The sequence below is a fragment of the Camelus dromedarius genome, chromosome 31, assembly GCF_036321535.1.
Source record: "Camelus dromedarius isolate mCamDro1 chromosome 31, mCamDro1.pat, whole genome shotgun sequence".
NCBI lineage: Eukaryota > Metazoa > Chordata > Mammalia > Artiodactyla > Camelidae > Camelus > Camelus dromedarius.
This window is the reverse complement of record NC_087466.1, coordinates 4825047-4842639: the sequence shown is the minus strand read 5'-3', so window position 1 is coordinate 4842639 and position 17593 is coordinate 4825047. Positions and strand designations below refer to the sequence as shown.

The 17593-nt window shown below is 48.9% G+C and overlaps 1 protein-coding gene across 8 annotated transcripts in view; it reads left to right on the top strand.

Annotated features, from left to right (window-relative positions):
* OSBP2 (oxysterol binding protein 2) overlaps window positions 1-17356 on the top strand; it is a 102064-nt gene extending 84708 nt beyond the window's left edge. For 7 of the 8 annotated variants that reach the window (XM_031443086.2, XM_064481072.1, XM_064481077.1 and 4 more), the window contains 11 exons: window positions 1228-1420; window positions 1908-2025; window positions 2702-2753; window positions 2966-3112; window positions 3962-4207; window positions 6591-6711; window positions 6961-7064; window positions 7136-7231; window positions 7314-7498; window positions 15425-15651; window positions 15848-17356. In XM_031443086.2, coding sequence (XP_031298946.1) covers window positions 1228-1420; window positions 1908-2025; window positions 2702-2753; window positions 2966-3112; window positions 3962-4207; window positions 6591-6711; window positions 6961-7064; window positions 7136-7231; window positions 7314-7498; window positions 15425-15651; window positions 15848-15993 — 1635 coding nt within the window. In that variant the 3' untranslated portion in view covers window positions 15994-17356. The remainder of the gene's footprint in view (window positions 1-1227; window positions 1421-1907; window positions 2026-2701; window positions 2754-2965; window positions 3113-3961; window positions 4208-6590; window positions 6712-6960; window positions 7065-7135; window positions 7232-7313; window positions 7499-15424; window positions 15652-15847) is intronic. The other variant, XM_064481073.1, reaches the window with a different exon arrangement.
* The last annotated feature ends 237 nt before the right edge of the window (window positions 17357-17593 follow it).

The window sequence follows — 17593 nt, the reverse complement described above, 5'->3', positions numbered from 1 at the left end:
ATAGGGAAAATCCCTCTCCTCCCTCTGAGGATTTTGCTGGGTGAGCTGAGACAGGGTGCCTGTGAGACACGGTCTGTGGGCGCAGTACTGTGGCAGCTCATGGAGGGACGTGGGCTCAGAGCGGCTGGATGGCTCGTGGGAACCTTGGCCTGCCCATGCCTTTCCCACTACACTTTGCTGGTTTTCCTTGGGCCTCTGTTTCCATATCTTAAGGACGGCGGGGAGGGGGGAGCACCTGCCCCACCCACCCTGCACGGTGCTGGGGGGTGAGATGGGCGGACACAAGGAAGTCGCCCAGGGAGGGCCTGTTAAGGAGCATCATGCCCGGGGCCAGCTGAGCAGCCAGCCCTCTGGAGCCCCCGCCCAGGGCCCTTTCCACTAAGCCAGGCCGGATCCCAGGGCCTGGCTTCTGTTGGGTGGGAGAGCCAGCCAAGCCCAGGCAGGTGCCCCACTCTGGCAGGATGTTGAGTTATCCAGCAAACGCTCTGGAGCAGCTGCTGAGCTCGGGGGATTCCATGGGATGAAGAGAAACAGGCACAGTCACTAGAGAAACTAACTGGCCGGCGAGACTGCAGTGGAGGCGAGGGTCAGAAGGGGTCTGACCCAGCAGGGGCGGAGCCTTCCTTGGGGGGGTGCGGGAGAGGCCTGAGGAGCAGCAGGAGGTAGCGGGTTGGTGAAGGCATGTGCTCAGGCAGCTGCAAAGAATCTGGATGTCATAGTAGGCTGCAAGTTTGAAGGGGGACCTTTAAAGCAGAGTTTATATGATACAGACTTTGAGTTAACTTGGTGGAAACTTCCAGTCCCAGTTCCTCTGCCAGACAAGAACTGTTTGTTACTTCTGAGCCAGGCAGTATAGCAGAAGGTGACTTTCCTTCCTTCTGTGCCAATGCCAGGGTCTGGCCTGAGCTGCCAGGGGTGCGTTGGTTCCGGTGGGGACAGGGGTCGTGACAAACCTCAGGTCCAGCCCTGGTGAGGGCACGGCAGCTGAGCACTTGGGCCCCAGCTGTGAGGAACCCACAGCTGGCACCCCAGCTGCTGCTGGCAGTGACACCGGGGTTCAGTGCCCTCAAAGGGCGTCCTGAGTGTGGGGCACCCACCAGGGCAGATGCCAGACTGGCTCTGAGGAAGCCAAAGGGGGCAGCACAGGTGTATCTGACCCACCTGGCAGGGGGAGGGGGAGGGGAGATGGTGCTCCCAGCCCTGTGCTCACAGTCTCCCGCCCCCCAGGCCTGCAGGGACTTCCTGGAACTAGCAGAGACGCACAGCCGGAAATGGCAGCGTGCCCTGCAGTATGAGCAGGAGCAACGCATCCACCTGGAGGAGACCATCGAGCAGCTGGCCAAGCAGCACAACAGCCTCGAGCGCGCCTTCCGCAGCGCCCCCGGCCGGGCCGCCAACCCTAGCAAGAGCTTCAGCGAGGGTGAGCGGGCGCAGGTGGCCTCTGCCCGGGCGTCCCCTCACACAGCCCCCGGGACCCACCCCCTCCACATGCCCACGGCTGGGCTCACCTTGGCTGACACTGGCTGCCCATGTGGCTTATTCTCCCCACAGCCCCAGACAGGCAGTCTCCCAGTATCCAGGACACAAACCTCGGCGACCCCAACTGTCCCCTCTGTGGCAGGGCTGCCCGGGCTCGAGGTCACAGGTACCCCGGGAAAGGGGTCTGTCAGAAAGGGAAGCTGGGCCAGACTGACCAGCATGTTTAGAGATCAGGGAAGCTTCCAGAAGGAAAGAGGCTCTGAGCATGAGGGTTGAAAAAAAGTGTGTCCCAGGAAAGGGAGCTCGGGCCCCCCAGCTGAGTGACTGAGGTGGGGAGGGGACACAGGGCCTGGACTCTGGGCTCCCCTCTTGGGCAGGCGTGATTTTTGAGGCTGCAAAACTGAGGTAGTGGTTCCTTGTGTCTCTAGGAAGCCTCCTAACCACCAAAGGCGAGGACAGTGAGGAAGATGAAGATACCGAGTACTTTGACGCCATGGAAGACTCCACGTCCTTCATCACTGTGATCACTGAGGCCAAGGAGGACAGGTGGGCTCTGAGAGGAGGTGGAACCTCTCCTGGGTCAGCCTCTCCCGCCCGTTCTCAGCCCCACCTGTTCTTCTTTGCACTCAGGGTTTTTTCTTTAAGTCTTGTTCCAGATGGTGTTTTTGCTTAGATTGGTTCTGTTCTTACTTAAATCAAAAATGCCCAAATAGAGCACCCTGCCTGGGCCCTCAAGCTTCTGACCCACAGCCATAGCGCCCCCTGCTGCTCTGGCCCCCATCTCACCACAGGTGTTCCTGGAAACAGAGATGCACTGACCCCGCTTCCTTCCCTTCCCAACCTCAGTCCAGTGCAGGAATCAAACCAGCACAGGGGACACAGTGGGGTCTGTCTGTGGCAGAGGGGGCCCACGGAGCTCCATGGGGCTCTCTCCAAGATGCCCACCCCTTGGCTCCTCTGCGTCCAGGGTCAGCATTCCAGAGCAGGGGCCCCTGGTGAGGACTTTGCTGGACAGCAGCTGTTGCTGCTGCCATGGAGTGTCAGTGGGTGGGAGCCCCTCCAAATCGCTGACCCGAGTCCCTCAGCCCCACCTGAGTCCTGAATCGGAGAAGCCCCTGTTGGAGATGTGGGCTGCCCTTCGGACCTCACCAAGGGCTGGATAGGTCCCTGGGAGGCCTCAGGATTTGTAAATAACTTGCCTTCCTTCTTGTGTTTGCCACAGAAAAGCTGAGGGTGGGACCACAGGCTCTGTGGACTGGACCTCATCAGACAATGTAAGGAGGGGGGACCCTGAGAGGGGCCGAGGGGGAGGTTGGCACTTGGGGAGTTCAGGCCCCTCACCCTGGATGCCTTCATCTGAACTCAGGCAGAGTCTGCCTCTCCCCCCAGCCACGTGCCAGCACCCAGGTCACAGCCAGGGCAAGGCCTAGGGGGCTGAGGAGATGCTCTGGCCTCTGCTGACAGGCACACTCTGCTTCTCTGGCAGGTGCTGGATGGCGCCTCGCTTGTCCCCAAGGGCCCCTCCAAAGTCAAGAGGCGTGTCCGCATCCCCGACAAGCCCAACTACAGCCTTAACCTCTGGAGCATCATGAAGAACTGCATCGGCCGGGAGCTCTCTAAGATCCCCATGCCGGTAGGGGGCGCAGCGGGGTGCCGGGACAGGGTGGGTGTCCTGTGGGGCTTTCCTTGTGCGTGGACAAGCAGTAATGGCCCATGGGAAGTACAGGCAGCCCTGGGTGTCATCTTCTTATTGACACCTGAGGAGCACGGAATACATTATAGAATCATGTTCATCGGCACTGCCAAAATCCCCCTGGAGCTTAGGGCTCAGGCTCAGAGGGAAGGAGCCAGGAGGGGTTCTGTGCTGATCAGACGTAGGGACCCGCAGAGCACCTCCCGCCTCACAGATGGGGAGCAGCAGGACTGGGCTGTGTGGGGCCAGGTGGGCCCTCCTCCATGCTGGGCACTGCCCCAAGTGCCCACCCCAGCGAGGTCACCACCAGGCTGAGGGCAGGGTTGGCATCCTCGTGGTGCTGGACCACAGTGGCATCTCCATGGAGAGGGTGCTGGGGGTTCTAGGCCAGACTTGGTTTCACTGTGTGACCAGGAGAGAAAAATTGCATAATAGCTCAATATGAGGAAGACCCACTTCATCCGTTCATTCGTTCACTGATTCCTATGACGCACTGCCAAAATAAGCCAGAAACCCTGGCCTTCCTGGCATTCACATCCCAGGAAGGGAGACTGACAGGAAATGTAATAAAAGTCTGCAAGACGCAAGCAGGTCAGACAGTGGTGAGGGCCTGGAGGCAGGTGAGGAGTGGGGCTGCGGTCTGAGGTCACCAGAGGAGCCTCACTGTGAAGGTGGTCTGCGCGGTGACATCTCTGAGGGCGCTGTGCGGATTGACCCCAGGTCTGTTGTGCTGAGAGCAGCGGACGCCCAACCCAGACACCCTGACCTGACTCTCCTGCCTGCTCACAGGTCAACTTTAATGAGCCCCTGTCCATGCTCCAGCGGCTAACCGAGGACCTGGAGTACCACCACCTGCTGGACAAGGCGGTGCACTGCACCAGCTCAGTGGAGCAGATGTGCCTGGTGGCCGCCTTCTCCGTGTCCTCCTACTCCACCACCGTGCACCGCATCGCCAAGCCCTTCAACCCAATGCTGGGTGAGACCTTTGAGCTGGACCGTCTGGATGACATGGGCCTGCGCTCCCTGTGTGAGCAGGTAAGGCCCACACACAATCCGGCCAGGCCTGGGGGTCGGAGCCAGACAAATGGGACACAGAAAGGGGCCATCAAGCCAAGGTCCCATCTGGCAGCTGGGCCTTCTGTGATGGGGGCAGGTACCGGCCGCACCATGGAGCTGGCCTCCCGGGGACAGTGAGGGCTGCGTGGAAGGAGAGCTGGGTAAGGAAAGTCAGGTCTGGTATGGGGGATGGGGAGGACTCCTCGGGCCGTGGCGGAGGGGCATTTGCAGAGCACCATTGGGGAGTCAGGTGGACTAGAGCACGGGGTCACCACTGAGCTGAAAAGTGGCAGGCAGGGAGCAGCCTGTGCTCCGTGAGGCCATGGACAGTGACGGTGGAGGCTGGGAGTGTGAGGAGCCCCGGGTCCTGCCCTGGGCCACGGGTCAGTGGGCCTCCATCCTCTCCATCCCTCCCTCCAGGCCTTCCCCACAGGGACATGTGTTCTCCTCATGAGGCAGAGCCAACACCAGGCCCCACAGGCTGGGAGCCTCAGCAGTGGCATTTCAGCCTGAGCCCTGGCATCTCTGTCTGAAGCGGGGGATTCTGTGGGTGCTTCACTGGGTGCTGGGAGGCCCCAAGTGGGTGCTGTGGAAAGACGCCCAGGACAGATTCTGTATCCGGCTGCTGCTGAGCGTCTGTTGTGCCCCGGGCCCTGCTCTGATTCCGGGGGTTGAGCTCAGAAGGCAGACATTCCGAAATCTGGTTTAAAAGGCATGCTCTGCCTGCTGTTTGTACCTGTAGGAGGTCCGACCAGGAAGGTGGGAGATCAGCACCTGTGTAAGGCAGAGCTAGGGATTCACCAATGCTTTGGATGTGGGGAGGGAGGCTGGGGAAGGCAAGGATGATCCTAGGGTTCCTGGCCTGAAGTAAGTGCATTTCGTCGTCGAACAGAGCTGAGCAAGCATCCACGGTGTTACAGATGGTGTTGAAGGTGCAGATGGGTGGCTTTTCTCACGGGGCGGGGTGTGGGGAACAGGTACTGTGTATGTGGATGGTTCTGGCTGTTAGAAAGGGGGTGGTCTGGGAGCGGTTTGGCTGATGCAGCGTGAGGCAGAAAAGAGGTCAGAGAGGAGGGGGCGGCGTCAGGCCTCTGGCTTTTCTCTGCATGGGAGTCATGAGAGGGAAGAGGAGGCAGTTTTATGGGGACTTCAGGGACTTGTTTTATGGGGACCCCCCCCCCGGCTGACACAGGGAGAGTGCGGCGGGGGCTGCTAAGGGTAGAGCAGGGAAGCTGGCGAGGCTTTTGCACCATCCACGGTGGCCTGGAGGCAAGATGGGGGAGTGGGTGGATTCTGGATGCTGTTTTGAAGGAAGAACAGCCAGGATTTGCTAAAGATTAAGTGAGAAGCATGAGAAAGAGGGGCCAGGGATGACTCTGGAGCATTTGGTGTGAGCAGCTGGACCCACCAGACCATCTGCCCGAGAAGGTGATGACGCAGAGCTCCAGGGCCAGGTCTTTGGGGTCACGTCCCTGAGTTGGCTGCTGGGTGGGCTCTAGGGGGACCCCGGCCACAGGTATCAGGCAGGTGCGGGAACAGCTCACTCATCACACAGGAGCTGCTGGCAGGATTGTGCTTCTGAGACGTAGGGAGGAAGTGGGGGTGTCGCTTACAGGGCATGTCAGGAGCCCCGGGCTATCTGAGGAGCCTAGCAGAGGTGTCCAGTGAAGCTGGAGCTCACAGCTGCAGTTCTGGGGCGAGTCCGGGAGTTGCCTGAGGAAGTGGGGGAATTGGGAGAGGCTGAGCCCTAACCCGGTGACCAAAGGAGCCACACGAGGAGCAGACAAGGGAAGGCTGACAGCAGTACCTGGCCGGCGAGACCAGGGTCAGGGCACCCAGTGCTGGAGAGGAAGGGCCAGAGGCACTAGACAGGCACAGCTGGCCGCACCACCACTGGGGCTGAGGTGGGACACTGGCTCTGCAACCTGTCCAACTCTGCCCCTCAGTTGAAATGGCTTCCCTGGTCTGGGCCTCCTCAGGGAAGTGGGCAGGTTAACGTTTCAGAAAGTGGGCATGAAGCCCCTGGCAGCGCCAACTGCCCTCGCTTTATTCACCCTCAGCACAGCTTGTCACAGCTCAGCCATCACCCCCATTTCACAGCCCGAGAGTCAGGTGTGCAGACACCCCAGCCCAGGTCTCAGGCCTGCGGTGCTTGGGGTGTCCCCCACCAGCCACCCAGGCTGCTCCCATGGCCTTGCACTGTCCCTTCCGGGGCAGGGGGTGAGGGCCCCTGCTGTAGGTCCATGGCTCCCAGGGCCACAGGACCGTTCACACTGGGCACAGGGCAGGCTGGCCCCAGCTGGTTGGGGGCAGGCCTGGGACATGTCTAGCAGATGCTCACATCCTGTGGATCTGTTCCCAGGTGAGCCACCACCCACCCTCTGCTGCCCACTATGTGTTCTCCAAGTACGGCTGGAGCCTCTGGCAGGAGATCACCATCTCCAGCAAGTTCCGGGGGAAATACCTCTCCATCATGCCGCTAGGTGAGTGGGGCAGAAAGACATTCTGGATGAGGAGGAGGGTTCTGCCAACCCAGAAGCCAGCTTGGGCCCTCCAGGGGTGACAACAGTCTCCCAGCAGGCCTCCTGGATGCCCCCTGGCTTGTTCCCTGTCCCCAGTCTGCACAAATACTGCTTCTGGTTCTCAGGACACTAGGACTATGGGCAGGCAGGCAGGCTGGCTGGGACCCAGCGTGGTAGGCCATGGCCTCTGACCCTACATCTGGCCTACAGGTGCCATCCACTTAGAATTCCAGGCCAGTGGGAATCACTACGTGTGGAGGAAAAGCACCTCGACTGTGCATAACATCATCGTGGGCAAGCTCTGGATCGACCAGGTCAGGGGGTGCCCTTGGGGAAGGGGCATGTGGCCTGGGGATCGGCCGCTGACCACCCCTTCGCTCACCAGACAGGGGACATCGAGATTGTGAACCACAAGACCAAGGACCGGTGCCAGCTGAAGTTCTTGCCCTACAGCTACTTCTCCAAAGAGGTGGCCCGAAAGGTAAGCAAGGCCACCTCCTGGAGCCTCGTCAGGGAGCCCAGAAGGGGGCGTGTGCCTACGCTGGCCCTGCCAATGTCCACAGGTGACAGGAGTCGTGAGTGACAGCCAGGGCAAGGCCCACTATGTGCTGTCAGGCTCGTGGGATGAACAGATGGAGTGCTCCAAGATCGTGCAAAGCAGCCCCAGTAGCCCCAGCTCGGATGGGAAGCAGAAGACGGTGTACCAGACACTACCAGCCAAGCTGCTGTGGAAGAAGTACCCGCTGCCGTGAGTGGGACTGTGGGGTAGCGGGGACAAGGAGGCGAGGGAAGTGGACAGGGCAGGCAGGTAACCTCATCCAGCCAGACAGGGAGGGAGCAGCAGGCAGGGATCCACATGGGAGGGGAGGACAGTACTGTGTGCTGATATCCCAGTATGGGGGCGACACCCAACTGTAAGTAAGTGTGACACACAAGTCCTACACAGAGACTTTAAATAGGCTGATAGGACAAGCCCCATAGTCCAAGAGTGCAGGAAACACAAAACTATAAAAGTGACACAGCTGATTCCAAAGAGAATGAAAATTCTACAAAGGGAGAACAGAAGAACTGAAGTTGAGAACTCCATGAGAAGGTTTAACAGAGAGAATCTACCGACTGAATATAGGTCAGAAGAAATCATCGAAATCTTCAGATAAAGAGACAAAACCTGGAAAAGACAAGAAGCTAAAGTGAGAGGCTAGCCCCCTAGTGACCCAGAGTGAGTCCTGGGGCAGCCCCAGGGCCTGAGAGGTGCAGCATCTGGACGTTGGGTGCACATCGAGTTTGAGAGCAGGGTCCAGCCTGCTTCCAGTCAGAGTCCAAAAGAAAGAGCATATCTGAAAACACCAGAGAATTTCCCACACCTAAATCTATACAGTGAAACTGTTGAAACTAAGTCATAAAATATTAAGCAGCCAGATTTTAAAAAGACTGTACTTTCCAAGGAACAGCAGTAACAGGAGCCTGAAGACAGTCAAGCGGAATCTTCCAGGTACAGAAAGACTCACTTGCCAGCCTGTTATTATACACCCAGCGAGAACAGCCTTATAGAGCAAAGCTGAAACACATGTTTTCAGACAAATAAAACCTCATTTTGCCCCCAGCAGACCTGCACTAAAGGATACAGCTCCCAGATGGAAGAACCAAGGTGTGTGAATAAATGAAGCACAAAAATCATGTGGACAGTGAATTAACAAGAACAATAGTGTCTTGTGAGGGTTAAAATCTAAACATTAAGTACAACTGCACAATCATGGAAGTCAGAAGAGCGATAACTGGAAGGAAACTTTTCCAAGGCCCTTGTGTTACCCGAGAGGTGGGTTAGGATGCGCACTGACTTTTGACTCTTTGAAGTACACAAGTTGTAATTCCGAGAGCAACCACTAAATTAATATGTTTGGTTGGAATCCCAGAACTAAAGGAAAGAAATAAATGGAAAGGAGAGAGAAAGTAGTTAAAGAAAAACGATGGAGATAAATGTCCCAGAATAAAGAGATGAAAGACCTTGGGTTGAAAGGGCCTGTTATATTCCAGAGATGAAAGAGAAAGAAAACTTCTGCCCAGACCACACTACAGTGAAAATGAAGGATACCAAAAAGAAAATTCAAATAGCCTTAAGAGAGAAAAGGTTTCAGTAGAGAATGAAGAATCAGGTTGATGTCACATTTTTTAACAGCCAACACTGGAGTAATATTTTCAAAGTAATGAAAAAAATGAAATCAGAGTAAAATTTTCTGTCCAGCCAAGCTATCATTCAAATATGAGGCCATGATTTAAAAAAAAAAAATTCTCAGGCAAACAGCCTCAAGTTTGCCACACAAAAACCCACAATGAAAAGGGTACTGGACATAGTACTTTAAAACAGGGGAAGAAATCCAGAAGGTGCTGTGGTAGGTACATAAAATGAAAAGTTGGGTGTATTTTTTTTAAACAATTAATAAGACCAAAGAAAAAGAGAAAATATTCCCACAATAATCCAGAATTAAAAGTGTAGGTAATGTTAACATGATGGGGTTTGGGGAGACAGAGAAGGCACCAGGGATGTGAAGGAAGAGACAGAAGATTTCTAAATAAGTAAGAAAATATTAAAAAGAAAAAGGACAAATAAAAACAGTAAATTAACACAGTAGAAATAGGTCTAAGCATAATAAATATAAATAGATGAAACTCAGTAGTTAAAAAGCAAAATACTGACTGGATTTTTAAAAACCCAGATGCATGGACCTTCTAAGAAAGATCCAAAACATAAAGATGGGCAGAGGCTGAAAGTAAAAGACAGACATATCATGGAAATACTAACCCAAAAAGCTACAACAGCTATATTAATATCAGGTAAAAATAGACTAAGACAAAGGCATTATTAAGGGTTAAAGAGACGCTACGTGATAAAAGGCTGAGTTCTTTGAGAAGGCATAATGTTGTTAGACATTATGCAGGTAGCCTCAAAAATACACAGCACGTATTGATAGGAAAGGGAGAAATGGATAAACCTATCACCACAGTGGGAGACAGAGAGATTTCAGTACACCCCGTCTCTTGCTGAGTCAAATGGGAAAAAAACAACACAGGATATACATATAATTATGGTTGCAACAATCAGAGAACATGTTTTTTACTCAAGTATACATGGAATTTATGCAAAAATCATGTACTAAACTCTAAAGAAAGGCTCAACAAGTGAAATCTATAAGATAATTAAGTTAGAAGTTATGAACAAGATGTCAAAAAGTCCCCACATATTTGGAAATTTTTTTCAGTTGCTAAATAACTCATGGGTAAAATAATAAATTAGAATGGAAATTTTAAAATGCCTAGAACTGAATGAGAAGAAAAAAAGATATCAAAACTGTCTGGATGTACTAAAGGCAATGCTTCAAAGGAATTGTATTGCCTTAAATAGGTATAAAAGCTTATAAGGCTTTTTCTTTTTTGAGTTTCCAATCTAAGAAATGAGAGAAAGTTCAACACAGAAACTGAAAGAATGAAGAAAATACACCTTAAAAATAAAAGCAGGGATTAGTAAAATAGAAAGAAGTAAAGTAAGAAGTTAAAAAAGCCAGAAGTTGATTCTTTGAGGGGAAAAAAAAGAAAACTACTAGCAAGACTGATCAAGAGAAAATATAGACATAAATATTAATAAAAGTTTCATATGACATTTAAAGTATAAAAATATCATTAAAATTTTATAACTTACAAGAAATGAGTCTTGAAGGAAAAAAAAGCATGAATAGTCCTATAATAAAGAAACTGAAGCAGTAGTTTAAAAATTCCCACAGGGAAAACAAAAGCCCAGATAATTTTATAGGTGAATTCTACCAAATTTTTAAGATATATTATCCCAATTTTATATAAAATCTTTCAGACCACAGAAAAAGAAGAAATACTTTCCTCTCTTATCCTGTGAAGCCAGTATAAGATACCTGACACCAAACCAGGCTAACAGAGTAGTAGGAAAATAAAAGTTCTACATACGCTCTTTCACTCATGAATATGTAAGCAAAATTCCAAAACAAGACATCAGAAAATCCAATAGTATAAGAAAAACAACGTTCTTCAATCATGTTGAGTATATCCTGGGTATCTAAAGATGATTTTATACTAGAAAATTCATAAATTAACTCATCACTTTAACAGATCTGAACAGATTCAGAAAATGCATTTTGGGTGCCTCAACGTAAGATTAATATGCAAAAGTCTGTTGCATTTATACACACTAAAAGAAAACAATGAGAAAACACAGTTTCAGAGAAGACACCAGTTATCATATCAGCAAATATAAAGGACCTTATAATAAATTTTCTCTGTAGAGGTCTTGCATATAACACTTTGCTGAGATATCAAGGAAGAGCTAAATGAATGGAGAAAGATACCATGTTCATGGGTAGAATGAGTATTATAAAAATCTCATGATCTAAAGAGTCAGTAAATCAAGTAAAATCCCAATAGTGATTTTCATGGAACTTGATATTATGATTTTTTACATTTATATTGAAGAAAAAAGGGCCAGGATATTTCTAAAGAAGAACAGAAAAAAAGAGGACTTATTTTGAAGCTACAGTGAAACAGAACAGTGAGCCCAGAAACAGCCCCTGGATATGCATGTATCTTTGGTATATAACAAAGGTAGCATATCAGATCACATGGACAAATGGCACCATCACTAAAAGGATCTAGGGAAAATGGTTATCCACACAGAAAAAGACTACATGAATCTCTCTCTTACATTATCACAAAAATCAACTCCAAATAAAGGTCTTACAATAAGTACTAGATTTGACTAGCTCTTAGACAGTGAGTTAAACTCTAAGTAGAAAACACAGTATCTTTTAGAACTTAAGCAAATATATCTTAAATAATGGAAAAAAACTGATGCAGTTCAATTAAAATACTTTTGTTCATTAAAAGAAATTTTGCTTATTAAAAGACAATTTAGAGAAAGCAAAAAGACAATATATAAATTTAGAGAGGGTAATCATGATATTTACACCTGACAAAGGATTAGTATATTAAGAATACATAAAAAGATGTAAATAAAAAAAAAAGATGTAAATCATGTACTCCCTACACCATACACAAAAATAAACTCAAAATGGCTTAAAGACTTAAACATAAGACAAGACACTATAAACCTCTTAGAAGAAAACACAGGCAAAAACATTATCTGACATAAATCTCAGCAATGCTTTCCTAGGGCAGTCTACCCAAGCAATAGAAATAAAAGCAAAAATAAACAAATGAGACCTAATTAAGCTTATAAGCTTTTGCACAGCAAAGGAAACCATAAGCAAAAGAAAAAGACAACCTTCAGAATGGGAGAAAATACTTGCAAAAGATGAGACTGGCAAGGACATAATCTCCAGAATATATAAACAGCTTATACAACTTAATAAGAAAAAAACAAACAACCCAATCCAAAAATGGGCAGAAGTAAACAAGCATTTCTCCAGTGAAGACATACAAATGGCCAATAGGCACATGAAGAAATGCTGAATATCACTAATTATCAGAGAAATGCAAATCAAAAGTATGAGGTATCACCTCACACCAGTCAGAATGGCCATCATTCAAAAGTTCACGAACAATAAATGCTGGAGAGGGTGTGGAGAAAATGGAACCCTCCTACACTGTGGGAATGTAGTTTAATGCAGCCATTATGAAAAACAGTATGGAGATTCCTTAAAAAACTAAAAATAGACTTACCATATGATCCAGCAATCCCACTCCTGGGCATATATCCAGGACCTTAATTTGAACCTTAATTCAAAAAGACACATGCACCCCAATGTTCATAGCAGCACTATTTACAACAACCAAGACATAGAAACAACCTACATATCCATCAACATGACTGGATAAAGAAGCTGTGATATATTTATACAATGGAATACTACTCAGCCACAAAAAATAATAAAATAATGCCATTTGCAGCAACATGGATGGACCTGGAGAGTGTCATTCTAGGTGAAGTAAGCCAGAAAGAGAAAAATATAATATGATATCACTTGTATATGGAATTTAGAAAGGAAGAAAGGAAGAAATGAACTTATTTACAAAACAGAAACAGACTCACAGACATAGAAAACAAACTTAGGGTTACCAGGTTGGAAAGGGGAGGGAAGGGATAAATTGGGAGTTTGAGATTTGCAGATACTAATATATATAAAATAGATAAACAACAATTTTATACTATATAGCACACGGAACTATATTCAATATCTTGCAGTAACTTATGGTGAAAAAGAATATGAAAACGAATATATGTATGTTCCTATGTGACTGAAGTATTATGCTGTACACCAGAAACTGACACAACATTGTAAACTGACTATACTTCAATAAAAATATACTTAAGAAATACATAAGAAGTATTCTACCCCAACTAAAAATAATAATTAAAAAAGAATAAAGACTTCTAATGAATAAAGCAAAACAATCCAGTGGGAAATGTGCAAGAGTCATGAACAAGAATTTCACAGAAGAAGAAACGCATATGGCCAGTCATCAGATGGAAATGATCAGCATCATCAGTACTCGGGGAAATACAAATCAAAACCACAATGAGATCCAGTTTTACCTTCATTTGATTCAAAAAAATGAAGTCTGGTACTGTCAAGTTTGACAAAGACGTAGATCCACAGTATCTCTTATACATCACTGGAAAGCAGTGTGGCCTCTGCTCCTAAAGAACAGCACATACTCTGTGGCGAGGTGTGGGCTCATGAGAAGTTCCTAAAAATGCACAACAGGAAACGTGTCAGATTGCCCCAAAGCAAAAACTTGGAAACAACCCAAATTTATTGGATGAATAATTGCAGTATATTCACACAAGACAATATTTACTGTAGTTGAAAACAAATGAACCACAGCAAGATGAAATATAGGTCAATTTTAGCAATATAATATTGTTTTAAAAAGCAACTCCTACAAAGTTACATAGATCAGGATTTTCTTTTTATACAGTTAAAAACATAAAATATATGTATATTAATACACACACACTTAAGACTACTTAAAGATGCGACAAAACTATATTAAACGGAAAGCAAAGGACTGATGAACCTGAGTAGGGGATGGATGATGGTTAGATGTAGGTTTTGTCAGGATTCTATCTTTTGTTCAGGTGCCAAGGTTGCATTAATATAAGCAGGCCATGCCAAGACCAATGTACCAAGTAGTATGACTAATCCAAAACTGTGCACCTGAGGTCCAAAAAAGCGACAATATGAAAAGAAAAAAAATAAGCTAGTAGATTTAAATCCAACATATCAGGAATTACATTAAGTGTTCCCATTATAAGCTTTCAAAGTTTTTTAAATCCAACTATATGTGGTTTACAAGAAACACATCTAAATAAGGAAATAAAGATTGGAATAAAAGGATGGAAGAAGAAATGTATACATAGAAAAATTAACCAAGCAAAAGCTGCCTGCAGTTGTAGTGATATCACAACACAGACTTTAAAACAAAAAGACCAAAGAGGGACACAATGATAAAGGTTCAGTTCACCAGGAAGATGTTTTCAGTTTGAATATACCCTGTATCTAATTACTCAAAATATATACAGCAAAGTTGATGGAAATATAAGGAAAAATGGACTAGTTTACAACCAAAGTGGGAGATTTTAGTATACCTCTTTTGAGGGGGGGGAGTAATTAGGTTTACTTACTTATTTTTTTAGAGGAGGTACTGGGGATTGAACCTAGGACCTCATGCATGATGAGCATGCACTCTACCACTTGAGCTATATACCTTCCCCATTAATATACTTCTTTTAATAATGGAGAGCAGAGGGAAAAAAAAAGTCAGGACAAGTTTGAACAACAGAACCTTCAGGACACTCAACAACTGTAGAATACGCAGGCTCTTTGATTACATGTGGAACATTTTCAGAAACTGACCATGTACTGGGCCATAAAGCAAGTTTCAAAGAACTGAAATTACACCAAGTATACTGTGCCTTCAAGGCAATTATGCTGGAAATAAAGATGAGAAAAATCTTCATGTATTTTTAAACTTAAGAAATATACCTCTAATTAATCCATAGGACAAAGAAGGTATAATGAAAATTGGAAAATATAACTGCATGATAATGAAAATAATACACATCAAAAACAGTGGGATTCAGTAGTTGGAGTGAAATCTGTAGCCTTGAAATGCACATATTAGAAAAGAAACACAGAGAAATATGGAGCTAAGCATCCACCCCAAGAAGTTAGAAAAGGAGCAGCAAAAGAAAGTCCAACAAAGTAAAAGGAAGACTATACAAGCAAAATCAATAGTGCAGAAAAATCTAAAATAGGATCAGCAAAGCTCCATCTTCAGCCAATGAAGGAAACGGACAAACCTCTGCTATGAGTGAGTAGAGAAGGCGCGTAAGACCAACATCACAGACGCGAAAAGGACGCTGCTGTCACACATTAAAGCAACAATAATGACATTATGAGACACTTCTGGCTGATAAATATGAAAAATTGGACGAAAGTGGCAAATTCCCAGAAGAGTATGACAAAACAGACAGGAGTAACAAAACAGATGCAGGTCGGTGGAGCGAGACTGTGAGGCGCGGGGAGGAAGGGGCGACGTGGGCGCCCCAGCCGGTCTGCAGGGGTGGAGGGACACACGGGATGGGGAGGGACGGAGGGTGGCTGGACCTCACGCAGCGGGGCCACCGCAGGGAGAACGCAGAGAACATGTACTACTTCTCGGAGCTGGCCCTGACCCTCAACGAACACGAGGAGGGCGTGGCGCCCACTGACAGCCGCCTGCGGCCGGACCAGCGGCTGATGGAGAAGGGCCACTGGGACGAGGCCAACACGGAGAAGCAGCGGCTGGAGGAGAAGCAGCGCCTAAACCGGCGCCGGCGGCTGGAGGCCTGCGCGCGGGGCTGTGGCGCGGAGGAAGGTGAGGAGGGGATGGGGGGACCCCAGGAGCGAGGAGTGGGGCCAGTGAGAGGGGGGACAAGGGTCTCCTAGGGACTGGGAAGGGGTGCCCTGCCTGGGGGCAAGGAGGGGTGCCAGCGGGAGAAGGGACAGGGAGTGGATTTCTGGGGCGCTGAGAGGAGGCAGGCCCTCCGCCCACCAGCCCACTGTTCCTCCAGCAGAGAAGGAGGCCGAAGTGTACATGCCGCTGTGGTTCGAGAAGAGGCTGGACCCGCTGACCGGGGAGACGGCCTGCATGTACAAGGGCGGCTACTGGGAGGCTAAGGAGAAGCAGGACTGGCACATGTGCCCCAACATCTTCTGAGCGCCCCCTCCTGCAAATACAGGCGCCTGCACAGCCTAGTCCACCTTTTATTTAAAGCACTCAATTTAGTACTCACCCGCCCTCCCACTCCACCTTTTTCTTCTCCTTTTTTTTAAATAACACATTTTTGGGGCTCCTGCCTTGGAAGGAGGAAATGCTGACCCGGGTTCTCTCCAGCCCCCAGGTGCCCCGGGTCTCCCACACCCCTTCACTATAGACTCGGGCCCCATCCAAACCGCTGCTCCAGTTACCACAATTCCAGTTTCCACAACTCAGGCAGGCTGGCCCCCGCCCTGGTCACCAGCCCCACCCAGGGAGGAACTGGTCCCTCCCAGGGAGCTGCTTTTGACTTTTTTAGAAAAAATGATCTCCATTTCTTTCCAGCGAAGATGTTTAGTAAATATTTTTAGTACAGCACTTAGTGGAAAACTTTCTAAGTGTGCTTTCTTGCCACAAAAGTGTCCTGGCAAGAGCCCCTTCTTTTTAAGACATCAGGAAGCCAGACAGACACCTCTGAGTTGGGAGCATTTTGTAGCTCAAATAGCAAAGCCCTTTGTATCTGAGCTGCCCACCCTCCAGGAGCCCAGGACCCCCCAGAAAAGGGAACCAAGGGGCTGCCCTGGCCCAGGAGAGCACAAGTCAGTTGTCTCTGGAGCTCAGCCCCAGCAGCCATGTGGATTTGAGGGCAACAGCCCCTGCCTAGCCTTGGCCGTGCTGGGGCTGCTCCCCAGCCCCAAAAAGGCCAGGGGCCCAGCCTGCAGGTGCTCCTGCCCCAGAACCATGCCCCAAATCAGCAATAAGAACCAACCCTCAGCTCAGCCTGGGCTGGTGTCCTGGGCACCAGAGACTCAGCATCCCGCCTCTGGGGTGCCCCATCTCAGTACCCCCTGAACTCTTTATTTGCCTGATTTATATCTATGATATATAAATATATATAAAATAGCTATTTTGCTTAAATTTGTATGGTATATAGAAGTGCAAAAATGATGAAGACAGGGCACTCCTGTCTGAGTTTGGCCCCATCAGCTGTGCCCTGCCCTCTCCTTGGACCCCCTTCCAATGGCTTCTGCCACCTGTGGGGGGGGACTGGGCCACTGTCCCAGCCCCTCAGGACCCCCACTCCAACCTTTCCCACTTTTGTTTGGTCCTGAAAAATCCATCACAGGGTTTTACTTTCTACTCCAGAACTGGCTTTGTTTTTATAAAAAAACAAAAGTGAAAACACCAACGTGTGAAATGCCTTAGGGTGCCCACTGGAGAGAGGGCAGGTGGGCGGGCGGCAGAGCTGTTCAATGTTCCTCTTCTCAGCACTGTTTGTGAGTGAGCACCTTCTGACCAGTAATAAAAAACCTTGGATTTGGAGTTTTCCACGGCCCTGTCCCTGAGCCTGTCTGTAACTGGGTGGAGCAGGGCTGACACAGGGGAGCAGGTGACAGCCCACAGGTGGCATGGGGGAGGAGTGTGGGGCTTTATTCTGCTCAGTGCCAGAAGCCAGCAGTGGGAGGTTGGTCTGGATGGGGAGGGGTGGGGGTGGAAAATATGGTGGGACAGGGTCTGGGCCAGGAAGGCTGCCGAAGGCTGAGTCAGGACCTAGCAGAGG